Here is a 22,740-nt window from a genome sequence, read left to right as displayed (position 1 = left end):
ACAGCTAAGCATACCACGCAGACAGAGCGCCAAATCTGTTATGTCTGTCCTCGCCTGAGGGCACCAGCATTCACCACAACATGAACCAGCATTATGCTCAATGTGACAGACTTCAGATATAAACACAAGTAATAACCCATGACAGATGTCTTTTTGCCATACTGAGAAATAAGGCGGTAAGATCTTTAAGGAAAGCAAAAGCAGATTTCTTCCTTTAAATAATTGAAAAATCACATGGAAACTCTAAAATAATATGGAACCAGATAAGAAAAATGACAGGTGATCGCCCCAAAGAACAAAACATTATAGAAATTAAAATAAACAATTAACAAACAATGTTCAAGTCGTAGCAGAGGCATTTAACCATTATTTCATTGATTCTGTGGCCAACATAGCGAGTTGTTTCACACCTGTTGAAAATCACAAACTTTCAATAGACGCAAGCCAACCAACATTCAGTTTCACAAAGATCACAGAATCAGATGTATCACAGACCATCAATTTACTCAAACCATCCAGATGCAGATGTTTTTATGTTGTGTCACCTGAATAAATGGCTGTGTGGCCAACTTTAACCCCGCCCGGTTATTAGTTTTTCTTTATGTTACCTATTTTCTCCCCCCTCCCTAAAGAGGGACTTAACACACAAAAATTAAAATTGAACAACATTTACAAAATGGAAAAAAAATTGTGACGGCTACAACTGTGACACGTGCAGAAATCCATACTGAGGCTTGATATCCATGACTCGTGAACTGTGAGACTGCAGTGAGTTGAAACATTTCTGAGCTAAAATGGAGACCAAAAAAACACATGGTAAATAATATGTCCGGTGTACCAAGATCAAAATGTAAAAGGTTTTTCAACAATCATTTTTTTTGTTTTTACAGTTTGTCTTTTAAAACCCTGTCAAAACCAAATGGTTGATACATAATGTAGGTCTGTTATGGTGCTTTAAGCTTTGTATCTGTATTTTAAAGTAGGCTAATAAATTATGTGATTTTGTCACATAATTGACTGTATAAGAGAACTGGAGTGACGCTTCTCCCCTGGTGTTCCAAACAGGAAGTACCTGCTGATAGCAACCGTTCTGTTTTTCAGAATAATCATTCTTGCTCTGATACTTTTTTTTTTTACATGTTCTTGATAAGCTTCATTTTTTCACGATACCTTTTCTGTAGTGCAAGTTATAAACTACATAAACTACACTAGTATAAGCTATTAACTGACTAATGAGATGCCTCAATGTCTTAAAGTCGTTTCGTGTCAAACGCTCAATAGGTTTGATTGACAAATTATCCCAGGCCCACTTTTAGTGGAACCAGTGTGACCTTACTACAAGCTTACTACTGACTGATGAGAGTGGTTGCCTTAGAAATGTTGATTCAGACGGACCATATGTGATTTATTTCTCACAGGTCACAGGTCCATGATTTTTCCACCAGCTTGTCACCATTGCAAAGCTGGTCCTGGTGCTGCTCAAATGCAAAGTGGGCCTAAACAAAACCAAGACCAGGACAGTTTGGTATGGTGGCCCAGAAGGGTCCAGCACATTAACTTACCTCACAACACATTAACTCACATCACAACACAATAACTCACAACACAACATTAACTAATATCGCAAACAAACAGTATTTGCTTTACAGTATTTTGTACAAGAAACAGGTTTTGGAAATCATTTCATCATCAATTTTATTGCTACGTGACTAAACACACACAATGACTTTCATGACATGCTGGTCTTTTTTTTGTTCCAGTCTGATGCAATTTTGTTGTCTGGTCAATAGATGTCACTAGTTTCAGTGTGTCAAATGCTTCACAACCTTGAACCCTTTCAGTACAATTGGATTCATTTTGGTTCAGTGGTTCAGAAAGCTTTGGTTTCTCCAACTGGTGTCAGGCCGGGGGTTAAGGGAGGGTGCAGAGGGGAGGAGGCAGGGGGTTCCAGATTTAAACTGATCTGAATCCGTTTAAAATCCAGTGAAAATCCACTGCTGGGCACTCCAGACAAACTTGAAACTTGAAACTCGAAACATTCGAAAAGGGGAACAGCAAAACTACACTGAAACAGGAGAACAGCATAATATGGACAAGCACCCGAGGAAGGGAAAGACAGGACTTAAATACATACAGACAAACGAGACACGGGTGACAATGATTAGGGCAGATGGGACCAAAAGTCAAACTCAATGCTACATCAAAACAGGAAACATTTCAAAATAAAACAGGAAACTGAACTCAAAACATGACAGAACAAAAAGAGAACCAAAACACAAAAGCAAAGAAACTAAAACCGTGACAACTGGAGGTGCAAAATTTTGTAGCCAAAATGAGGTAAACTGGGCTTGGTGGCAGAAAAGTTTAATAAATAAACCTAAACAGGACGAAAAACCGATGATAAAACAAAAGGCAGATAAGGCAGATGACCTGACCATGTAAAACTGAAAACCACACACTTCTGTTCACTTAAGACACTGAACAGAAATGAAGATAGCTGTGGATAAGTAACATGAACCCGCAGTGATTAATAGAGGACAGAACATGACCATAAAGAACACTGAAAAACCCCAAAAAAACACTCAGCATCAGTATGATAATAATATTAAACATTATTAATGATTCCTGCATTCTGGGGATGAAAGTTGTAGAATGTTTGTGTTATAAATATTAACATCTGTATTTATCTTGATTCATGTTGATTATGTTAGACCAACATTGTGCTAAAATAAATAGTGTTTTCTTTGCCTTTGTGTCTTCCAAGTCTATCACTTTCACCTACAGTAGCTGAGCATTTATCTATCAGTCGTTTTGTTTTATGTTTTTTTAATTTTACTTAATTTCCATATTGTTTAAAAAACATTAGTTTTTTCTAGCCTTTTCCAACTTGAGCCCCTGCCCATCTAAAATCCTCAGCACGGGACTACTCACCTGATAACATGTTGACATATTTATTCAAATTCATCAAGAACAGAAAATACCAAAAAAATATGAGTTTGTATGTTTCTAATCTGTATCAACTTGTAACTGTCTCACAGATGTCACATTTGCATTATTTATCCCTTTAACTACAACCAGCATACATGCACATATAGTGTGTAGGTACGTGACTGTTTGATTTTCATCTTCCACTTAACCTGCTCGGCGGACACCATCGATGGGAGGCCTACGCTTCCTGATGAGGAAGAGGACAGCCTGACATTTCCTGTCTGCATACCAAGAAAAGGCCCACATTCTTATGCGGCTGCAGAGCTTTTGATGTTGGCATTATGACTGCATCTACTCAAATTTCCTATCCCAGTCAAAGCTGAAAGAAAAACAATCAATCTCCAACAATATCAGAATCAGCTTTATTGGCCAAGCACAGTGCATGTACACGGAATTTGGCTTTGGTGTCTTGTGCCAGCAAGGTATGAAAAGACGTAAGACCAAAAAGGATAAATAATAAAAAAAAGTAATATAAGGTAGAAATATTAATAAATAAACATGACTAAATGAAAATGACTAAGTTAAAATGCAACAGTAGTTCCGGTATGACAGTTTCTATGGTTTTGTTTTTTGTTCTTGAGTATTCAGGCGCCAGGAGTTCATCAAAGTGACGGCTTGAGGGAAGAAGCTGTCATTGTGGTGAGCGGTTTTGGTGCACATTTTCCTAAAAGCTTTTGAAAACCTTTTTAGTTTGACAAACCTCTTTTTTGACACTAAAAATCTCTATTCTCATAAAAACATTTGTCCAAAAACATATTTTTCACATCAAGAAAACATCTAATACTTAAAAACGTGCAAATTTTAACAAAACATTAAATAAAACAGCTAAATGTAACTTTTTTTGTAATTCCTTAAGATATGCGGACCCTAAAGGGGATCTTAAACTGAATGAAAACCTGTCTTAACAACCTGACAGTGCTGTGCAGTGTAATCTGTGCATGTTTCACACACGGCCGACTTTTTCCTTATCAGCACTTGTTAATGGGTTCGTATCCCTCCTGAAGTGGAATGAGTCAGTGCCGTATAGTTTCAAGACTCCAGCCTAATCAAAGGTCGACAGACGTAAAAATGAAAGAAAGAAAATAAGAAATCAAGGTGTTGAAATAGTCTGGAAATTTATGTAAGAGATCATCTGGGATTTTCTACAAGGAAGGAGCTCCTGTTGGGGAATTTTTTCCCAAGCTGAGCCCATATCAAACCTAAAAGGTAATTTGTTGTTTATTGAGTCATTATTTCTCTAATAAATGCCTCAAGTTGTCAAAAAGCCCAGAATTTGAGAGCTGGCACTGAACATTTCACAACACTTTCTCAGCAGCAGAGGTTCTACAAGCGTTGGTTTCAACGCGCCCTCTAGTGGTCGGGCTCGTGACCGGTTCTGCGCGTGCTCAGTGGTCAGAGGAGGACTTTCCGCGTCGCTCCTGGTGGTGTGCGCGCTCGAAGGAGAAGGCTCAAAGATCGGTGCCAAAAACAGCAGGAAGACATGAGCGGTAAGTCAGCATTTAAGGTGTCTTTAGGTTGATTCTGCTTGATGTTTCTGAGAAGTGAGGAGACTTCTGTCGCTTTGGAGACAACTTAAACCTGAGTCGGACAGGCATATGAAAAACGCTGTTCATGAATTTTAATTCTTAAATACTTCATATCTGTATATTACTGTTATGGTTGTAGAGCTAAAGCTACTATTAACTTCTGTTTGTCATTTCTAAAATGATCAGCACATTTTTTAACTTAAATATAATGAATCATAATAGATACTATTCATTTATGTTAATGAAAATTATGTATGTGAAAAAAAGTTTTAGAATGATTTAAAATGTAATTTTACTCTATTATTTTCAAAGTTAAGTCTTCAAATGAATTGCTGAAGTGTTGGTTTCCTCATGTCAGTGTCTGTTGGGATTTCAGCTGCAGATCGGTAATCCAGAACAAAGTTTATTCTTGTTTTCCTGGATTCCGTGGAAGTGTAGTGGTCCCAAATAAAAATTCTTGTTTCAAAGTAATAACAGAGATTCCTGAGTGGTCCAACAGGCCCAGTCCTGCCAGAGAAGCCACTCTCACATTATCAGTAAATCAGTGACAGCGCTCTTAAAGATGTTTTTCTCTGTGGCAGCTGTGCCTGCAGGCTGTAACAAATGCAGACTTTTCTTATATGCATTCATGTTGTTTACAGGTTGTTGCTGCTGCTTTTTAATTTCCCCTCAAAGAGTTAAAAATGTTATTAAAGGTTTTAAAAAGTCATCAATTGTATCGTTTGTCTGGGCTGTTGACATTTGTCCTCCCTGCCGTTGGAGCCTTCATGGGTGCACAGAATGTCTGTGTGTGTTTTCACGTGTGTGAAATGAATCACAGCCATGTTTTCATTTCTGCATTCTGCAACAATGGTCCACAGGGTCCCTCCCCTTATGGTTTTGTGATCCGCACAAGACCAGACATCCATGCTCTAAAAATAAATCCTCAAAGCTCTTCTCTTTTGTGTTAATTTAGGCAAATATTTGTGCTTGATCTCATCGGTTAAAGTCCAGGCGGATGTGTTGATGGGGATAAAAGTCCCAGACTGTTTTTTGGAGTTTTTCCAAAAAGCAGCTGTTGCATTTCCTCACTACAGTGCAGGTCCAATTTTGCTTTATAAAGGTTTGGTTATTTATAGACTCTCAGAGTGGAGCAACAAACAAACCTTTGTGATTCATTTTTTTTGTATGGCTTTTCATATAACGGTTCATAAACTTTTGGCTCATAAACTGTTGCAGAAATGCAGGTAAGACCAAAATAGACTGTCGTTTGGAGAGTTTTGGAAAAAGTCTGCAGGTTTACCTCACTTCACTGAAATGTGACAGGAAAAGAGATAAGCATCGAAACCTTTCATATGTAATCAACATTTCAAGCAGATCCTTGAGCAGATTTCACTGGTCTCCTGCAGGAGTCTTGGTGCAGAGGGAGGAAGATGTAGCTCAAGATGAGGGCCGCTCCTCTCCCCAGTGGTTGGAGGAGCGCTGCGAGGAGCTGTGGGATCGGGTGGAGGGCGTTCGGCACAAACTCACCCGCATCCTCAACCCCGCCAAGCTCACCCCGTTCCTGCGGCAGTGCAAGGTCATCGACGAGCAGGATGAAGACGAGGTGCTGAACTCCACGCAGTACCCGCTGCGCATCAGCAAGGCCGGTGAGAAGAGGCCTTGCTTTTTATCTGATTTAAAAAGAAAGCAAGCCCATTTAAATAACCGATTGCTTAATTGCGGAAGTTCTCAGAGTCTGGATTTCAGATTAGACTGTTGAATGCAGGAAGATTATTTTCATTTGCAAAGCCTTCCCTTCAGATTTCCTCTCAGTGCTGCAACAGAAGCTTCAGTTAGAATTATAACCAGGTGGAAATAAAGGCAGAAATACAGTTGAACTATTTGGATGTAAAATACTGTTGTAGACATTTAATAACTTGTATTTGGTATATAGGTAAATTTAATCCAGATTAGGACACCAAAATAAACTGCCATGCCTTAATGAAATAGGGAAGCAGCTCTTTTTAGAGCAGAACACACTGGTTTCCATATTGCAGGATGCAGATTCAGTTTTAACTTAAATTATCACTAAAATAGCTTTTCCTTTTGGGGTATTTCTACAGTATGTGATCAATTCTATTATAAAGAGATTAGAAGAGTGTGATGAGAGAACTACAGTCAGATACAAGAGCAGGAACCAGTTGTTGCTCCTCGATGGGGAGGGGGAAGATTAAGGATACAAGTGTCAAATAATGGTTGAATGAAGATGTGCCCCTTGACTAAAAGTGATTCATGTTTCATTTCTGGTTTGGCTCATGAGTTCGCCTCCATTATGTTGTGCAGCTCCAACAGTGAAGGGTAGATTTCTGTAGGACGTCTGACCTTTGATCTGAAAGCAGTTTCTGTTTTTAACCAGGAATGTTTTTCTGGCTGCTTTTTCCCTCTCAGGCCGCTTGCTGGACATTCTCAGAGGTCAAGGCCAGCGAGGCCTTCAGGCCTTCATGGAGTCGCTGGAGTTTTACCATCCGGACCAGTACACACAGCTGACCGGACAGAAGCCCACCCAGAGATGCTCCCTAATTTTGGGCAAGCTACGGTTTTTCATTTGAACAAGACTGACATTAAAATTTTTGTAAACTTATGTAATGTCTGGAGTCCAAACTGAGCTTCTTTGTGACCTCCACTTTGAATTGGGGATCTGCTTAAAAAAATGTTTTTTAACACTGAAAGACGTTCTCATTCACCCTCATACTGTACTTTTTGAAGCATCGTCATTTCCAGTGGGTCAAACGCTCTGTTGAAGCTGTTTTTTTAAAAGTCACAGCAGATTTATTCAATAATCAGTCAAATGTTTAAGGTTAAGTGTTGTGGTTCAAGGTCAGTTTGGGTTCGGCCAAATTAAAACCAGAAAAGGGAAAATATGTCAGATTGGAAAATATTTTTAAAGTGACTTTCTAAATAAATTTAGCTTACAAGACAAACGTTTAAATTGAACAGTTTTAGGATTTATTCATTACATGGGCTCAATACAACTTTGATGGCTGTAAGAAGTCTTAAAAAATCAGCGAGAGCACCATGAAATGTCATTTTCTAAACCTTTAAATATGTTTGGTCAGTAAGTTGGTCTGGAGTTTTGTGTTGGGATTTTATTCCATTCCTGAAATACATTATTACATTCATGACCATATTTGACATATTCTTTGCTTAATTATCTGTGTCCCTTGCAAACAGAGATTTCTTCAGTTTTTATCAATCTTTTCATGATGTTATGCACTTTTACATAAGAATTATTTGCATAGCCTTTGCTGTTTGACATGTTATAATAGGGTTTTTAAAGTAATCCCCATTGAGTCATACACTCTTACTCATTAGACAGTCTCTGCCCTTCTTTACTTTTGAGAAACTCTCAAAATCCTGTCACTGAAATGATATCAGTTAACTCAGCTGAAACCTTTTGGTCCTTTTCTATTTTTTTTGCCAGTTTGGTGCTCCATGCCACCTATTGTCAGACCTGCATCAAGCTTTAAATTTACGATAAGCTCATGGTGGATCGAGGGTTTATCTGTTTAAAATGTTGTTATTTCTTAATGAGCTGTCAGAGTCTTTTCCCTTTTATTCAAGTCAAATGTGAAAGAATGTTCCAACATCTCTGGAATTTGGGTTAAAAAAAGTTTGAAAAAGTTATTTTGAGGTTGAGCAAAGATCTAAACGACTTAGATCTTAGTTGGTTAGAGATGATCAGATTACAATGTTCTTGCATCTCACTTATCTGTTCTGTCTCTGTTTGGACATTGACATACCACTGTTCCCCATACAACAACAGCCCCACATGTTTTTCTCTGCAGACGAAGAGGGTCCAGAAGGTTTGACCCAGTTTCTGCTGCTGGAGGTGCGGAAGCTGAGGGAGCAGCTCCGAAGCAGCCGCTTGTGCGAGCGCCGCCTGTCTCAGCGATGTCGGGTGGCCGAGGAGGAGCGAAGCAGAGCAGAGCGTAAAGCTCACGGGTTGCGTCACGACAAACTGCAGCTTGAAAGGTTTGAGCCCCGTTAGTTATTTTAATTTTAGAAGAAAAAAAAAACAATGATTAAAAGCAGATAAATTGCGTCAGGAGAGGGTCTGCTCAGTATTTTCTATACCCGATGACCCAGAAAGAAGCAGTGAGAAAGCTCTTTGTTTAAAGGCTGCGACAGGACTGGGAGTCTGCCAGCAGGGAGCTGGGAAAGCTGAAGGACAGACACCTGGACCAGGCGGTGAAGTACTCCAGAGCTCTGGAGGAGCAGCACAGAGCCTCGACCCGAGAGAGGGAACTGCTCATCCAGGTGAGTCGGACAGAACAGCACAGGTAAAAGAAAAAAAAAACATCACGAGGTGTTCAATTATTGTTTTAAAGGTTTATAACAGGGCTCGAAACTGTAAAAGGCTTTAGGAAAAAAAGCACTTTGCACTGAGAGCCACCAGAAAGTGAAGCTGTTTCCTCTGAATCTGTGGACTTCTCACCTGTGTGGATGTTATCAGCCACCATTCAGATTAGTTTGTGTTGTAGCAGGAGGTCGGCCTCACTGCTGAGGTATAAACTGTTATGACTCCCGTTTGGATAAGTTAACATTTTATGCAATAATGACCTTACTAACAGCGGTTAAAACCTACTGCCCCCCCCCCCCCCCCCTCAAATGAACTGATAATCATCACTGAACTGATACAAAGGTCTAGATGTGTTCAGTTTATACAGGCATCTGTTATTGCTTTGCATTTTTGTCATTCACTTTTGTTCTTTTTTTCCACAGATAGAGGATCTTAAATCCAGGCTGAAAGACTCAGAGAAACAGTCACTTGAAACTCCTGATGGAAGCAAATCATCGTATGTGATTTCTAATGGAAGTGATGGCTCTCCGCCTACTCTTCCTAAGAAGCCGCTGCAAAACTTGGAGGCTCAGAAAACAAGCCCAGCTCCCACCACTGGAGTCATTGTGTGTTTAAGAGTATTCCGCTCCAAAAATCTGAGAAGACCTTCTGAAAATGGTTCAGTTTTTTTGTTTCTAAATGGGGTTTCTCTTGACATCAGGCCTTGATGGATATCCTGCAGCAGGACCGCGTGGAAGCTGCCGAACAGAGGCAGGAGCTCTGCGATTTGATCACCAAACTGCAGGAGGAGCTGCAGGGTGCAGACGAGCTCAGGGGCAAGGCGAGGACATGGATCATATCGTCAAAATCCCTGGATTCAAATGGATTATCTACCTGATCCACCATTCTTATAAACTTCTTTTGGACTGGATTTGCAGTTGCAGTCTCAGTGTGAGCAGCTGCAGCTGAAGGTGAGGACGCTCCAGCTGGACTGGGAGACCGAGCAGAAGAGGAGCGAGTCCTACTTCAACCAAATCATGGAACTGGAGAAGGAGAGGGATCAGGTCAGTCTGAATCCAGCCTGACCTTCTAAGTGTTACAGCAGAATTGGTTCCCATGATTATCAGGTTTATTTTTATTTCAAAGTAGACCCTAAACATAGACCCAATTAGATTCTTAAAATCAGAGCTCTGAGGACCGTCAGCTGATTCTTCTCCTGCTTTACTCACTGCTCATCACCTGGCTCAGGTGTGTTCCCTTAGTCAGATACTGAATTTCGCTTTGCCTTCCTGCCGCCCCTAATCTGAAATGGTATTTTCCAAATTGTGACTAACTGAACACACCTTAACAGTACTCAGCATGGAGTTAGCAGTGAGTAAGACAGGGATGGCTGGAAAACAAACAAAGCATTGACTTCTAGGGACCGGATCGGGATCTTTCAGTATTTTTCTTTAGATTGCTCAGTATGTGAAGTAGTCACTTTTTAAAAATTTACTCAGCATGGGGATTTTTTTCCTGTAAATCCGGTGAGTTTTGCATGTCTGTGTCAACACAGGTGAGGTGGTTAAGACGTGCAGAACAGACACTAAAGCTCGGCTTGTAAAATTCAACCAGAAAGAAACTAGAAGAAAATGTAAATACAAATAAAAGCTTAGAATAAACTACACTCTTAAGAGCATGATCTCTGTTGTAGAAATATTCAATTCTACAGCCGATCAGGTTTCTTGTTGGTTAGGCATGAGATGGAAACGACGCGTGAGACTGAATCCTCATACGAGTCGATGCAATAACACTGCCACTTCTGTACCTAACTGCATCTCCTGTTTGTCGTTTTATATGTTTTATAGCCAAAAGTGGACAAAAAGTGTATTTGATTTTCTTAAATATCTTCAGTAAACTTTTTTTTCCAGAAGAAATTCCACAACACCACTTGTGCTCTTCTTTGTGTAATCCCTCTAATCTCTGCTGTGGATCTTTGCAGCGTTTTCTGAGACATCTGGAGAATTCCAAAGGCTGCTAACACTTGCTTTTTTTATCGTTCATTGATTCAAATTATTTTTGAGATAACCCTAGATTTATTTTTTTTTACCCTAGATTTAAATATTTTGTTAATCCTTTTTCTATTTTTTCATCATGAAAGAAAGGGCCTAACTTTGTTTTCATGAGCTTTTGTCAACTTGTCATATATTTTTGTAGAAATGCACAAATGCATCTGTCTTTCATTTTGATCAGGCTCTGCGGAGCCGCGACAGCCTACAGCTGGAGTACACCGACTGTCTGCTGGACAAGAACCACCTTCGGAAACGCATCGCCGAGCTGCAGGCCAGCCTGGAGCAGCAGCAGAGGGAGCTGGAACGAGAGCGGGAGCGGTGGCGGGAGCAGATGGAGCAGAGCGCTAGCCTTCACTGCGTGAGTCAAACAAGACTCGGTGGGCAGGAGTGTGGGGTCGTGTTATCGCTGCAGAAACGTTGACACACCTTATCTGCCGCGTTCCTCCTCCCCAGTCCCATTTGTCTCTGTGCAGTGAGGAGCAGTGCTTTGGCCTCTGCTGCACGCCTGACCTGGATCTGAGCCCCAACCAATCAATACCAAAAAAGGTCAGAGCTGCCCCCCGTTCCACACACTCACGTATCACAGTAAAAGATAAAAGAGCTGCACATCTGCCACAACTTTAGTAACAACTTGAACAAACAAAACCACAATAACTGTCTTTTGTAATGCAAGCAAAGCCACTTCTAAAAGACAAACTTCCTCAACTTCAATAACATTTTGTGTTGAGCAATACATTCTTGTGCAAGTTTTTTCTCAAGCAAGCGTGTCTGTACTTGTAAAATATTTCAGTAGGTCAAACTTAAACTCAGCTTTTTCTGTCACAGGTGCGATCAAAAGACCAAACACATGAAACTTCCTGGGGTAAGTCTCCAGTTTCCACTTAATATGATAACATTATTGATTCTTTTTCTTTAGAAGGCACTTAAACAGAAAACCGGCCAATGTACAGATTTAAAATAAATCAATAAACGAATGAAAACACATGATAAATGCATTTGTTGATTAAATGGACGAAACAGTGAACGTTAAGCAAAAGAAGCTCGTTTAAACAGGTGGTTGATTTTATGTTAATTTAAAAGAAGAATATGCTGACTGAGAGGTTTTTGAATTGAAATGAAAAGGATAAAGGTCTGTCCAGGATGAGCTCTTAAGTTTGCATCGAATCGACTTTTCAACAACCAGAGCAATTAGTGTTTTGTCCCTGTTTAGTTATAGGAAACTGGAGGTGAACCAGGATTCAATTTAGAAAGACAAGTGATAAAAGGGAGGGAATGTAAAATAGAGATTTACTGGATAAATAAACTAGGTCTCATCAAGATGGCATTGAAAACATATTATATTTATGCAGGAAATTTCAACTACCCCTGGCTGCAGTGTCCAGACAGAGGCGTAGCTCAGCGTGGGCGGGGTTAATTACGTTGTACTCCGACCACTGTGTGTGATTCTTCTTCGTCACCGCAATTGCCGTATTTTTCTTCTCATTCTACAAGTTTCCACATGTAACATTGCCACCAACCGGATTCGGTGGAGCATCCTGAGATGATTAAATTAAGGCTTGCCATGTACATTTTTTTTAATTCAGGAAAAGATTAGGTTTTTTGATTTTAGAATTTGTACACTCCTGCTTTAGGAGTTTTTTTCTTTAAACCCAGCCCTTTTTATTTATTACTACAGGAACAAGAAAGGCAGACTGAACAAACACTGCGATGTGTTTGTCGCGAACAAAGCGGCTCTAATCTCAGATAAATATATAATATTTTGCTACAATGCACTTCGCTTCCAGCTCTTTTGAAAAGGATAAGAAGTGCAGAGCTTGATCTTTTGTTTCCCTGTTTGAAAGTTAAACTAAGCTTTCTGATGCTTTACAGGTTCCTGTTCGAACTCAGAGGAGAATCTGCTGCTATTGGTGAGCATCAGAGCTTCTGTTTTAAACTGAATTTCAGGCTGACTCCTCACTTTTATTCCACGTGTGCCATCAGACACGAGACGATGAAAAGGAAATAAACCGGTTGTCGACATTCGCATTTCCTCCATGTGTGAACTCCATTAACCGAAGGGTTAACACAGAGTAAGTTTATCCTTCTGAAGCTCTTTTCTTTCTTTCTTTTTTTTCTCAAAACAAACTTTTTTTTGTTCTTCTGCTCAAAGGTTCGACTTAGACTCCTGGGGCAGTGATGAGAATGAGAACATTGGAAGTATGTTTGACATAGCAGCTCTAATTTTTGTATCATTTATTATTTGGATAGAGAACATTAGAAGTGTGTGTAGTGTTTTCAGGTGAGCAGATTGAGCCTTCTCTTTCTGATTCCTGGACCTCCCTACATTCTCACCTCTTCCCCCCGGACCTCGTCAACCTGCCCAGCATTTCCAAACATCAGCCCATTCCCAACGTTTCTAGGTAAGCTGCTTAAGTGTTTACCATTATGAAATGAACTACTTACCTGCTTTTTGTGCCTAAATACCATGGAAACTTCCCTGCTTTCATTCATTCCTGCCTTTTCTGATGGTCTTCAAGCCCCACTACTACATCCCTGGAGCTCGCAAAAGCCAGTCTAGCTGAGGACATTGTGATCGTCGGCGGAAACCGAACGGGGATCTTTGTCAGCCAGGTCAAATCCGGCTCTGCTGCAGAACAGTGTGGCCTGAAGGAGGGCAGTGAGCTGCTGGAGGTGTGTGTCTGTACAGGTTTTGCGTAAACACTTTGTGGCTGAAAAGTGCAGAAAATGGGCTTTGATAAAAGTGGCAGATTGCGATTAGATGAAAGTTTTCTGCATGTTCTAACATGGAAAAAGATCACAGAAGAGATGATTGTGAGATGGTAACCTAACATGCGGGCTTGTCTGGATGCTGTTTAGCTGGAGCGAGTTCTGTTTGGTGGTGGAAGTGTGCAGCTGAGTCAGTGCACCGCAGAGGTGGCCCACTTTTCCCTGCAGTGGTGGAACGAGCCGTCAGCGCTCAAATATCAGAGCAACCCAGATGGTGAGTCTGCAGTTTTAAATTAAAAAAATAATTTTACACCCACAAAACAGTGGAAGCCCTAAATTTTCTAATAAGGTTTTCTTTTTTGGATTTGTTATCTTTTAAACAGGTAAAAAAAACACTTTTTTAAAGGCTTAAACATGGGGAAATAAAACCTTAGATATACAGTTAAATTAAGTTGATTTTTAAAGCACCAAAGTAATATTTATCCCAAATATCATTAAAATCCATCACTATTGTGTTGTGTCATTGGCTTTTAAAATTGATAAGATAATCAGAATCAGAAGTACTTTATTGATCCCACACGTGGGAAATTTGACTGACAGCAGAGGGAAAAAAAGACTTAGAATGAAAATAAAAAAAAAAAAGCAAGAACAAAGAAAAAATGTAGCATAAATGCAAACATCAAGGTATTATAATTTAAAAAAGCTATTTACAGAATAGTGCAGGTAAAAAGATGTGCAAAAGAAATGTGCAAAATAGAAAAAAAATTAAAAAAAATAAATAGATGATAAAAATGTGCAAAGGTTATCTTTTGCATTGGGTGTTGTTGTACAGGGTTATTGCATTGGGTATGAATGATTTTTGGTACCGGGCAGTTTTGGAGCGGAGCTGTCTGAGCCTCCTAGAGAAGGAGCTCCGCTGTTTGTCCAGAACAGGGTGGAGAGGATGCTCTGGGTTGTCCATGATTGAAAGGAGTCTGTTCAGTGACCTCCTCTCCATCACCGTTTCAAATGTGTCCTGTTTGCAGCCAATGACAGAACGCGCCTTCCTGATCAGCTTGTTCAGTCTGTTGGTGTCACTGACTGCAATACTGCTTCCCCAGCAGACCACAGAGGAGAATAACGTGCTGATAAAGGCTGATATAAGTGCAACCCTCACTAATGTTGGCTGCACATAAATACCTGGACCCAAGACGCACATTGCTGCATTGCCCGCATGTATTTGAAGTGCATCCAAGGCTAAATTTTGTTGTTGGCTGCATGTATTTTTCTGGGTAATTTTAAAAACAGGAATGATTAACAAGTGGCACAGCGAATATTTGAAGTCCAACTATATTAATGCACATATTTTCAGCATTCAAAATAAGTATGACCAGGAAAAAAGTTCAGCGCTGGCCACACATATTTTAGAAATTACATCCGAATAGTCACTTTGACAGATTTGATATTGATGGATTTTTGTTTCCTGTTTGACTTTAATCCTGGAGATGGATGGATGGATAGATGAATGGATGGATAGATGAATGGATGGATGGATGGATGGATGGATGGATGGATGGATGGATGGATGGATGGATGGATGGATGGATGGATGGATGGATGGATGGATGGATGGATGGATGGATGGATGGATGGATGGATGGATGGATGGATGGCAACATATGAATAATCTTTTTGCTCTGAAAGTTGATCTGAGACTTGGTTGAGTTCTCCGTGTTATAATAATATTGTATGAAAGAAAAGAAAAGCTGGAATTTCTCTTTCATTGAATTTTAACAAATCAGAATCAACAACTTTCCCTCATCAGCTGCAAATAAACAAAAAAAAGAACCTACAAATTTTTTTATTTTTAAACTAAATTTCTTGTAGTAGCATTTTAATGTGAAAATTTGGTTTTTCAGGAACCAGAAGCTAAAAATGATCAAAGGCAAACTTCTGCTTCGTTCAGACCGGTCCGTGAAAACATTGTCTTACATTAAACCGGTCTGTGACCTGAAAAAGGTTGGAGACCACTGAACTAGAGTACGTCAGCATCACTCGTACGTCTGAGTGTGTGTAACTTACATTACAAATACTTCACGATACATTCACCACAGCCATGACTGTCAGGGTTTTGACTATTTCTTTATTAACGAGAAACACCACACAGGAAATGAGAATTTCTGTTTGACTTCTGCAGAAGGAGAAGTCCATCTGTCACAGCTCAAACTGCAACAGAGGAGTTCCGGCTTCCCAGTGTATGGAGTCTGTTTTTATTGCTAACAGGGGTTGATTACATGAAAGTGCGTCGTTCAATCAGGCAGAACAGGAACATCATATCATCATATAATCAGCACTTTGCACGTCAGTGTTTTCTCCCTGAAAGACATAACTGAGACTCAACTGCACGTGTGAGCAAATGATGACTACATCAACTCTATTATCCCCTCCTGTTTATCATGTCACCACTTGCTTTTGACATTTTCAGTGAAAGATTCATATGATGCCTTTGAAGTAGGAGTATTCACATGGGGGGAGTCCTCTTCAGCTGGGAACGGATGAATGGTGGACTTTGTTATCATGGACTTGACACAAGGCAGAACACATAGTAAAAAGACAAAACAGGCACAAAAAATGAGTAATGGTGTCACTAATGTCAGCAGAATATGCCACCATCGACCAGATGTAAGCAATGACCAGAGGTTGAAGACATTTCACGTAGGCTTGCAGCTCTGTTAAGTCGTGCAGTGCGGTAGCAATGTCCTGTCAGTCACTGGTGCCAATGTTGCGTTCCATTTACGTTGCGTTTCATGACGTCCTTTAAGGTCGTTGTACAAGCCTCAAGGGAGCTACAAGTCACACCTGTGGGCCTATTTGCCCAGACAACCCAGAAATCAGCAGCACCTAGATGGGTCAACCCTTCGTACTAATGGATGTGACTAAGGCATTAAACAGAGTGGCATCTTTTTTTAATACTGTAACTATAAAGCCAGAAAGAGCCCTACAGGTTATCTGGCTTGCTTCATTCATAGATGAGTGGAGAGTCTTGCAGAAAAAGGAATTCAAATATTTTATTAACTCGGTTTTAGAATGCAACTGCTAGTGAATAGATGTGTCACATGCGGTCTCTGGTTTTTTTTTAAAAAACATTCCCATTCTTTTTATAAAGTCCTGTTCCTTTGTGTCTCGGAGGTTAAACCTTTCCTGTCCCGTCTCTAGGATATTCCAGACTTTGCTCGGAGCTGTCATCGCCCTCCTTCACGGGTGCGGATTCTTTCTACGTGCGCGTCAACCTCAACATTGAGCCACACGGAGATCCGCCCTCGCTAAGCATCGCCTGCGATGACATCGTGCACGTCACAGACTCAAAGTACAACGAGAAGTACCACTGGCGCTGTTCTGTGGTGGACCGGGTCAGCGCCAAACCTCTGCAGGCAGGAACCATGCCAAACTATAACAGGTATTTTCATTTGACTTAAATACGGGTTTTTAGCTATTCTAGTGGGATAAATGCTGTAATATCTGTTCATAAATTGCTCAAAACAAACAAATGTGAATTCTTTTCTCTGTCAGGGCGCAGCAGTTATTACTCGTACAATTACGAAAAATGTCTGTGGAGCAAAAAGACATGAAGAAGAAGATGGTAAGGCTGCCCAGACTTAAACCACATAGGCAAATGCTGCCTTAACTGCTTTTTTTACATCTTCCACAATATGTTACAGTTCTTAAAGAAACCTTTAGGACGAGTACGCTTGGTGAAAGCAGTGGATCCAAATTTCCGTGGGACTAGTTCCTCTCAGCAGATCGTTTACACTCTGAGCAGACGTGAGTTTTCAGCAGCAGCTGAGTCCACTGTTGTTTTTATGTCAGCGTCCACTTTTCATGGAGGTTTTCTCTTCCCAGGTCATGAGGAGCATTTGATCCCATACAGTTTGGTGCGTCCAATAAAGGTTGAGACCAAGAGGCCCGTCATCTTTGCCCCCTCGCTACTTTCCCGTGGTTTGATTGAGAGGCTTTTGCAGCCGGCAGAGTCGGGTTTGAGGTTCAGCGCTTGTCAACCAGGTGAGCAAACACTCACACCTCTGTTAGATGCTTAGAAAAATAATGGTTTTCAGTGGTATATTTGGTTGATTTTCTGCTTTTAGAACCCATTCAGGCTTCAGACAGACAAAACAAGATGGTATTTGTGTTGGATTCCTCCAATCCAGAGCAAGCTCAGGGCATACGGCTGCAGTCCATACTTGATGTCGTCAGCCAGGTAAGAGCAGCAAAGGTTTGTGTTTAGAAATGAAATAGAATGATGGTGAATGTAAACCCTTTTTCCTCAGGAGAGGCACTGTCTGCTAGAGCTGGGACTGTCCAGCATTGAGAGTCTGCTGAGACAGGACATATATCCCATCGTCATCTACATTCGCCCCAAAAACAAAAAGCACAAGAAGCTCAGGTAGGTGCAAACTCTGTTGTTTTGCAGCACAACTGCTGAAGTTATCTCACAAGTTTTTTTCCTGGTCTTCAAAAATGTCAATCTGCTTTCAAACAGGAAGTTCTTTACCCGCTGTGGGGAGGACAGCTTCATGGAGGATCTGTGTCAGGCTGAAGAGCTGCAGCTGGAGACTTTGCCACTGCTTTACCATACGGTAGAGCCAAACTCCTGGAGCTGCACTGAGGAGCTGCTGGAAACCTTACGCAATGCCATCCAGAGCCAGCAGAGGGCAGTAGCATGGGTTGAACTTGATAAACTGCAATAAATCATGGATGAACAGGATCATAGTTATTGATCTAATCCAACAGCTACTGGGCATTCATGGGTACTTTCTATTCTTGGCTTTCTCTCATGCATGAATTTTTTGGTTCTCATTTTTGTGTGTTTTTATCAACAATCTTTTTTATTTACACTATGAAAAATGTGATAAGGTTGAAATGTACAGAGCTGGTTTTCTACAACAGCAGATGTCAAGAAAGACCAACCTGTTTAAAACTGTGTTACTTTTTCTACTCAAAGACTTAAACATAAATCATGTCATTTGAGATTAAGCTTCTATCGGAGTTTGAGAAAGTGCTGTAAATACAGGACATTATCACTGTCAAAAAACTAGATAAACTTATTTTTAGTTTTCTAAATAATCTTTAAAAAAAAAGACGATATGTTTTTTATTTATCAGGATTTTCTTTTGTATAAATGATTTCTGGCAAAAGATGAATCTCTTTGGTTTAATGCTCATTATAGTGCAACAAGGTTTTATGGCTCAAAAACTTTTTTTTAATAAAGTCAGATCAAAAAATATAACGAAACAATCATTTTTTAATGCATTTTATAATCAATTGCTTTATGTTGTTATTTTTGCTTTAAATGGACTTGTATTTCCAAAGAATTTCCGTCATCTGGAGTTCTCAACGTCCTCTAGAAAAAAATGTCACAAAGCTCAACGATCCCTGTGCAGGAGGGAAGCAGAACAGCCACTGCTGATAGCAGAGGTCCCCAAATCCAGGCCTCGAGGGTTGGTGTCCTACATGTTTTCCAACCAACCTGCCATTGAAGCTCCTTATTGGCTAAACACACCTGATCGAGGTAATCAGCAGAAAATAAGGCAGATTTTCTGGAAAATCAGCAGGACACCGGCCCTTGAGACCTGGATTTGGGGACCCCCGGCCAATAGCAATTTCAGGTTATGACCTTCAAACCATGTTTTAATGTAAATAAAAACACTAAATGAAGGCACTGATTTCAAAAAACACGAATGGGTCATGAGGTCTTTTCAGCAGAGGCGTCTGGAGTTTTGAAGTTGAGCCATTGCCTCTCATTCTGAATGAAAGCATCGGTTGTCTGGTGATAGAGAATAAGAAACAGCTGCTTTCCCTTCAGTGTGTTACTGTCAGGACATGAAAGCTGTAAAAAAAAACTTTGGAGCTAATTTACTAAAACGCCTTTAAAGAGCATAACATTCTGTATGCAGGCTGCTTCATTAAGATTTAAGGGTGATAAACTGAGAATCTTTGTTCAGATAACAGCAAAAAGCAGAGTTCAAATGATGGTTTACGTTTTCACTTTGGTTTCAACAAGCAGAGAAGGAAACCTGCATGATTCAATTCAACCATAGGAAGAGATGTTGGTGGAATCACAAAATATGTATATATATATACATTCGGAAAAACAAGAACACCAGATATGGTAAAGAGTAGCATTGAAAGATTATATTTTAGGCACTCAAAATGTGATTTTTCATTGCCAAATGTGATGTAATGTTTGTCTTTCAGTGCTAGGAGGCACAGAGTATGTTACATCCAGTTATTGTTAGTGATAGTAACTGTCAAGTGAGCCATTTGCTAAAGAAAGCTGTTGAATTTCTTTTCTTGTAAATAAAAAAGCCAAGAGACTAAAGAGACTATCAGACTATCCGTGTCAAAATAAAGGTTTGTAAATATATTTGCGGGAGTATTATGTAACTTAATCAAACATTCCTAGAAAATTTTAATTTTTTTTATCCACCAGTGTTTCAGTCTGAGTGAAACACATTTGTTGATGTTCTGGATCTGACCGGGACTTCATGTTTGCACTTGCAAATAGTGAAAAAATAAGAGAGCCCTGGTCATGTGAAGATATGATCCTGTAGAAGGTTGCTGTCATTACCAAAACAGTACGCTACCAGCTTCATAACATTAATATCTTTGGTTAAATTCAGAGCTTAAAACTCTCTGAAATGCAGCATGTGTGAGTCTTGTTCCCTGTTACAACAGCAGCAAGAAGTATTGAAAATTCTGCCAACCCAACAAAATATAACTTTTCCCTAATTCAGTAAATTTAGCGAAAGAAAAAGAAATTAAAAACATAATCAGACAATGGGAAATCCACTGTTCAAACTTTTCTTCTGACATCGTATTTACAAAGAATGTCTGCTTTCTTAATGACCCAGTCCAATGAAAATGGTGTTTTGAACACGTTCTGGCATTTTTCTGATGTTGAAGGACTGTTTAAATTTGCATTTCTGAGTATTTCTTTATTCAAGTTCTGTTAAATCAGAAGCAGACATATAAATGCTGTTGGAAAAGGCCTGAAGCAGTGATGTCAGAGCCACATCAGCAGGTCACAAGCTTCCTGGTTTGTTCCATTCCGATGCAGACTAATGTACTTGTACGTCTTTGTTTTTCCTCATCCCAGACAGCATCTGGCTCAGAAATGTACGGCTTGATAGGTCCAATAATGTGAGATTGGGGTTTTGGGGGGTTGTAAACCAAAGGGAAAGAGTGTAAACAAATGGATAATGGGTAATGAGGGCAGGCTTACTCCGCATCAACAGTCCCGCCCATTCTGCTGCTGCTCTGCAGAATTTAGACAGGTTTTTTGATTTTGGCTAAAACGACATAATCATAATTAAAAGACCACTGGAATCGCTTTTACGATAGATGATCAGAGTTAGACTTCAACTGGTGTTGAGTCTAAATATCTCCACAATGCAGCACTTTGACCCACACTTAACAACCTTATATGTTGCAGTCTTGCACTTAAACTGTTGCTATATGCTCTGCATGGTGTGAAGCTATGTGCTGTTGAAAACCTTCAGTCTGGTACACATTCTTATAAATGCAACTCCCCTGTTGACTCCTGGTTCTCCTCTGCCTCATTTAGCTTCAATGATGTTCATTTGACGCAGCAGACATGAATTCACCACAGCCTGATAAGTTTACAGAAGATCTAATAAACAACGTTAGACCGCCATTTCAAACACCACTGTTGCACTGTTAACACATTTGTTGATTATTGTTCCCACTTTTTTTTGTAATAAAATAAAATAAAATTGCACATTATGTCATTGTACAGAGATTCACAAGCAGTTATGCATTAAGTAAACAATTGCAAATATCAAATACACATACCGGTATCTAAAAATAAGAATACCTTATTTTCCGGACTATAAGTTGCCCTTTTTTTCATAGTTTGGCAAGGAGTGCGACTTATACTCCACAGCGACTTATATTAGAAATAAATTGAAATAAATAAATTTTTAACCCTCCTGTTATATTAATTTGTGAGGAACAGAGATGATGTTCCTGGGTCAATTTGATGTATGAGGTATGTTAAGTGTTAAGAGTATGTTAAGTGACTCAGAGAATCAGCAAACCTTTTTTTACAGTAAGATCTTGAAGGCTAAAAACATAATATTCTATTTTCCAATGATTTCATGGATTCAGAAATGCAATAAAAATGACAACTGTTTCTACAAATACATAATGAAAACAGAGTATTAGTTGGACAATGATGCTTCATGAAAGGAATAAATAAATAAGTATGAGAAAGAATTATTGTGGAATTATGAGATAAACATTCTGCTATGATTGTGTCATATGAGTTTGTACAAGTTATTAGTTCTTGGTCTCAGATTTTGTCAAATAAATTTCCCGTCAAAATGCGACTTATAGTCCAGTGCGACTTATCTGTGTTTTTTCTACTTTATAATGCATTTTTGGGCTGGTGCGACTTATACTCCGCAGCAACTTCTAGTCCGGAAAATACAGTAGTAAGTGGGTTTTACGACAAAACATTGAATCTTTCACATACAGACAAGGTTTTGATTACTTTTTGCTTCTCCGAATTACAAATACTATTAATACACAAATTGAGCTTAGAAAAGAATACAATGAAACCATGTTTTCGACCAGAGAATTTACATTTGTGGATATGAAATTTGGCCAAAATGAGCAAGAGATTTAAAAGCAAACCAGAGTCCTTTTGTATATTATCTGATATAAGACCCAACAAAACATATTTCCAGAGTAAAACAAAACAAGCATCAATTTTGTCATGAATGAAATCACAAATCTTCTGCCAAAACAATCTTGCTTGAGGAAAATACCAGAAAAAAATTGATGACTGTTTCTGGGGAATTGCAGCAAAAACTACAAAGTGTGTTCATGTTTGATCTAAATCTATTTTGAATAAAAAAATTGAGCTGGGTAAATTCTGTGGATAATCCTAAAATAAACTTCTTTTTATTTATTGGTTATCAAGAATTTATTAGGGGTTTTCCAAACCTCCTTCTATGCAACGTCTTTTACAAACAATAAGACATGCTCCAAGGTAGTGAAACAATGTTGAAATGATTTTCTTATGGATTTATTGTTTTTCCTGGGATAATTGTACAGACATATTTTTCACACAGGAGTATTAATGGGAGAGAGCAAAAAAGGCTCCTCAACA

General features: G+C 39.4%; 1 protein-coding gene across 2 annotated transcripts; it reads left to right on the top strand.

Moving 5' to 3' along the window:
- The first annotated feature begins 4,343 nt into the window (after window positions 1-4,343).
- On the top strand, window positions 4,344-19,929 carry zmp:0000000896 (caspase recruitment domain-containing protein 11). Of its 2 annotated transcripts, none has more exons than XM_011478503.4 (24): window positions 4,344-4,475; window positions 5,903-6,142; window positions 6,924-7,061; window positions 8,321-8,507; window positions 8,654-8,792; window positions 9,258-9,440; window positions 9,536-9,655; window positions 9,753-9,878; window positions 11,047-11,223; window positions 11,319-11,411; window positions 11,691-11,727; window positions 12,735-12,772; window positions 12,846-12,934; window positions 13,015-13,061; window positions 13,144-13,264; window positions 13,382-13,535; window positions 13,722-13,845; window positions 16,767-17,007; window positions 17,121-17,190; window positions 17,270-17,372; window positions 17,451-17,609; window positions 17,693-17,805; window positions 17,876-17,991; window positions 18,088-19,929. In XM_011478503.4, the coding sequence occupies exons 1-24, from the start codon at window positions 4,469-4,471 to the stop codon at window positions 18,293-18,295; spliced, it is 3,030 nt and encodes a 1,009-aa protein (XP_011476805.1). In that variant the 5' UTR covers window positions 4,344-4,468; the 3' UTR covers window positions 18,296-19,929. The 2 variants fall into 2 exon arrangements, with proteins under 2 accessions (XP_011476805.1, XP_011476804.1); XM_011478502.4 differs by having other exon boundaries at window positions 13,135-13,264.
- The last annotated feature ends 2,811 nt before the right edge of the window (window positions 19,930-22,740 follow it).

Source organism: Oryzias latipes, chromosome 8 (assembly GCF_053564925.1).
Source record: "Oryzias latipes strain Hd-rR chromosome 8, Olatipes_Hd-rR_3.1".
NCBI lineage: Eukaryota > Metazoa > Chordata > Actinopteri > Beloniformes > Adrianichthyidae > Oryzias > Oryzias latipes.
Note: the sequence above shows the minus strand (reverse complement) of the source record. Positions and strands in the feature narration are given on the sequence as shown.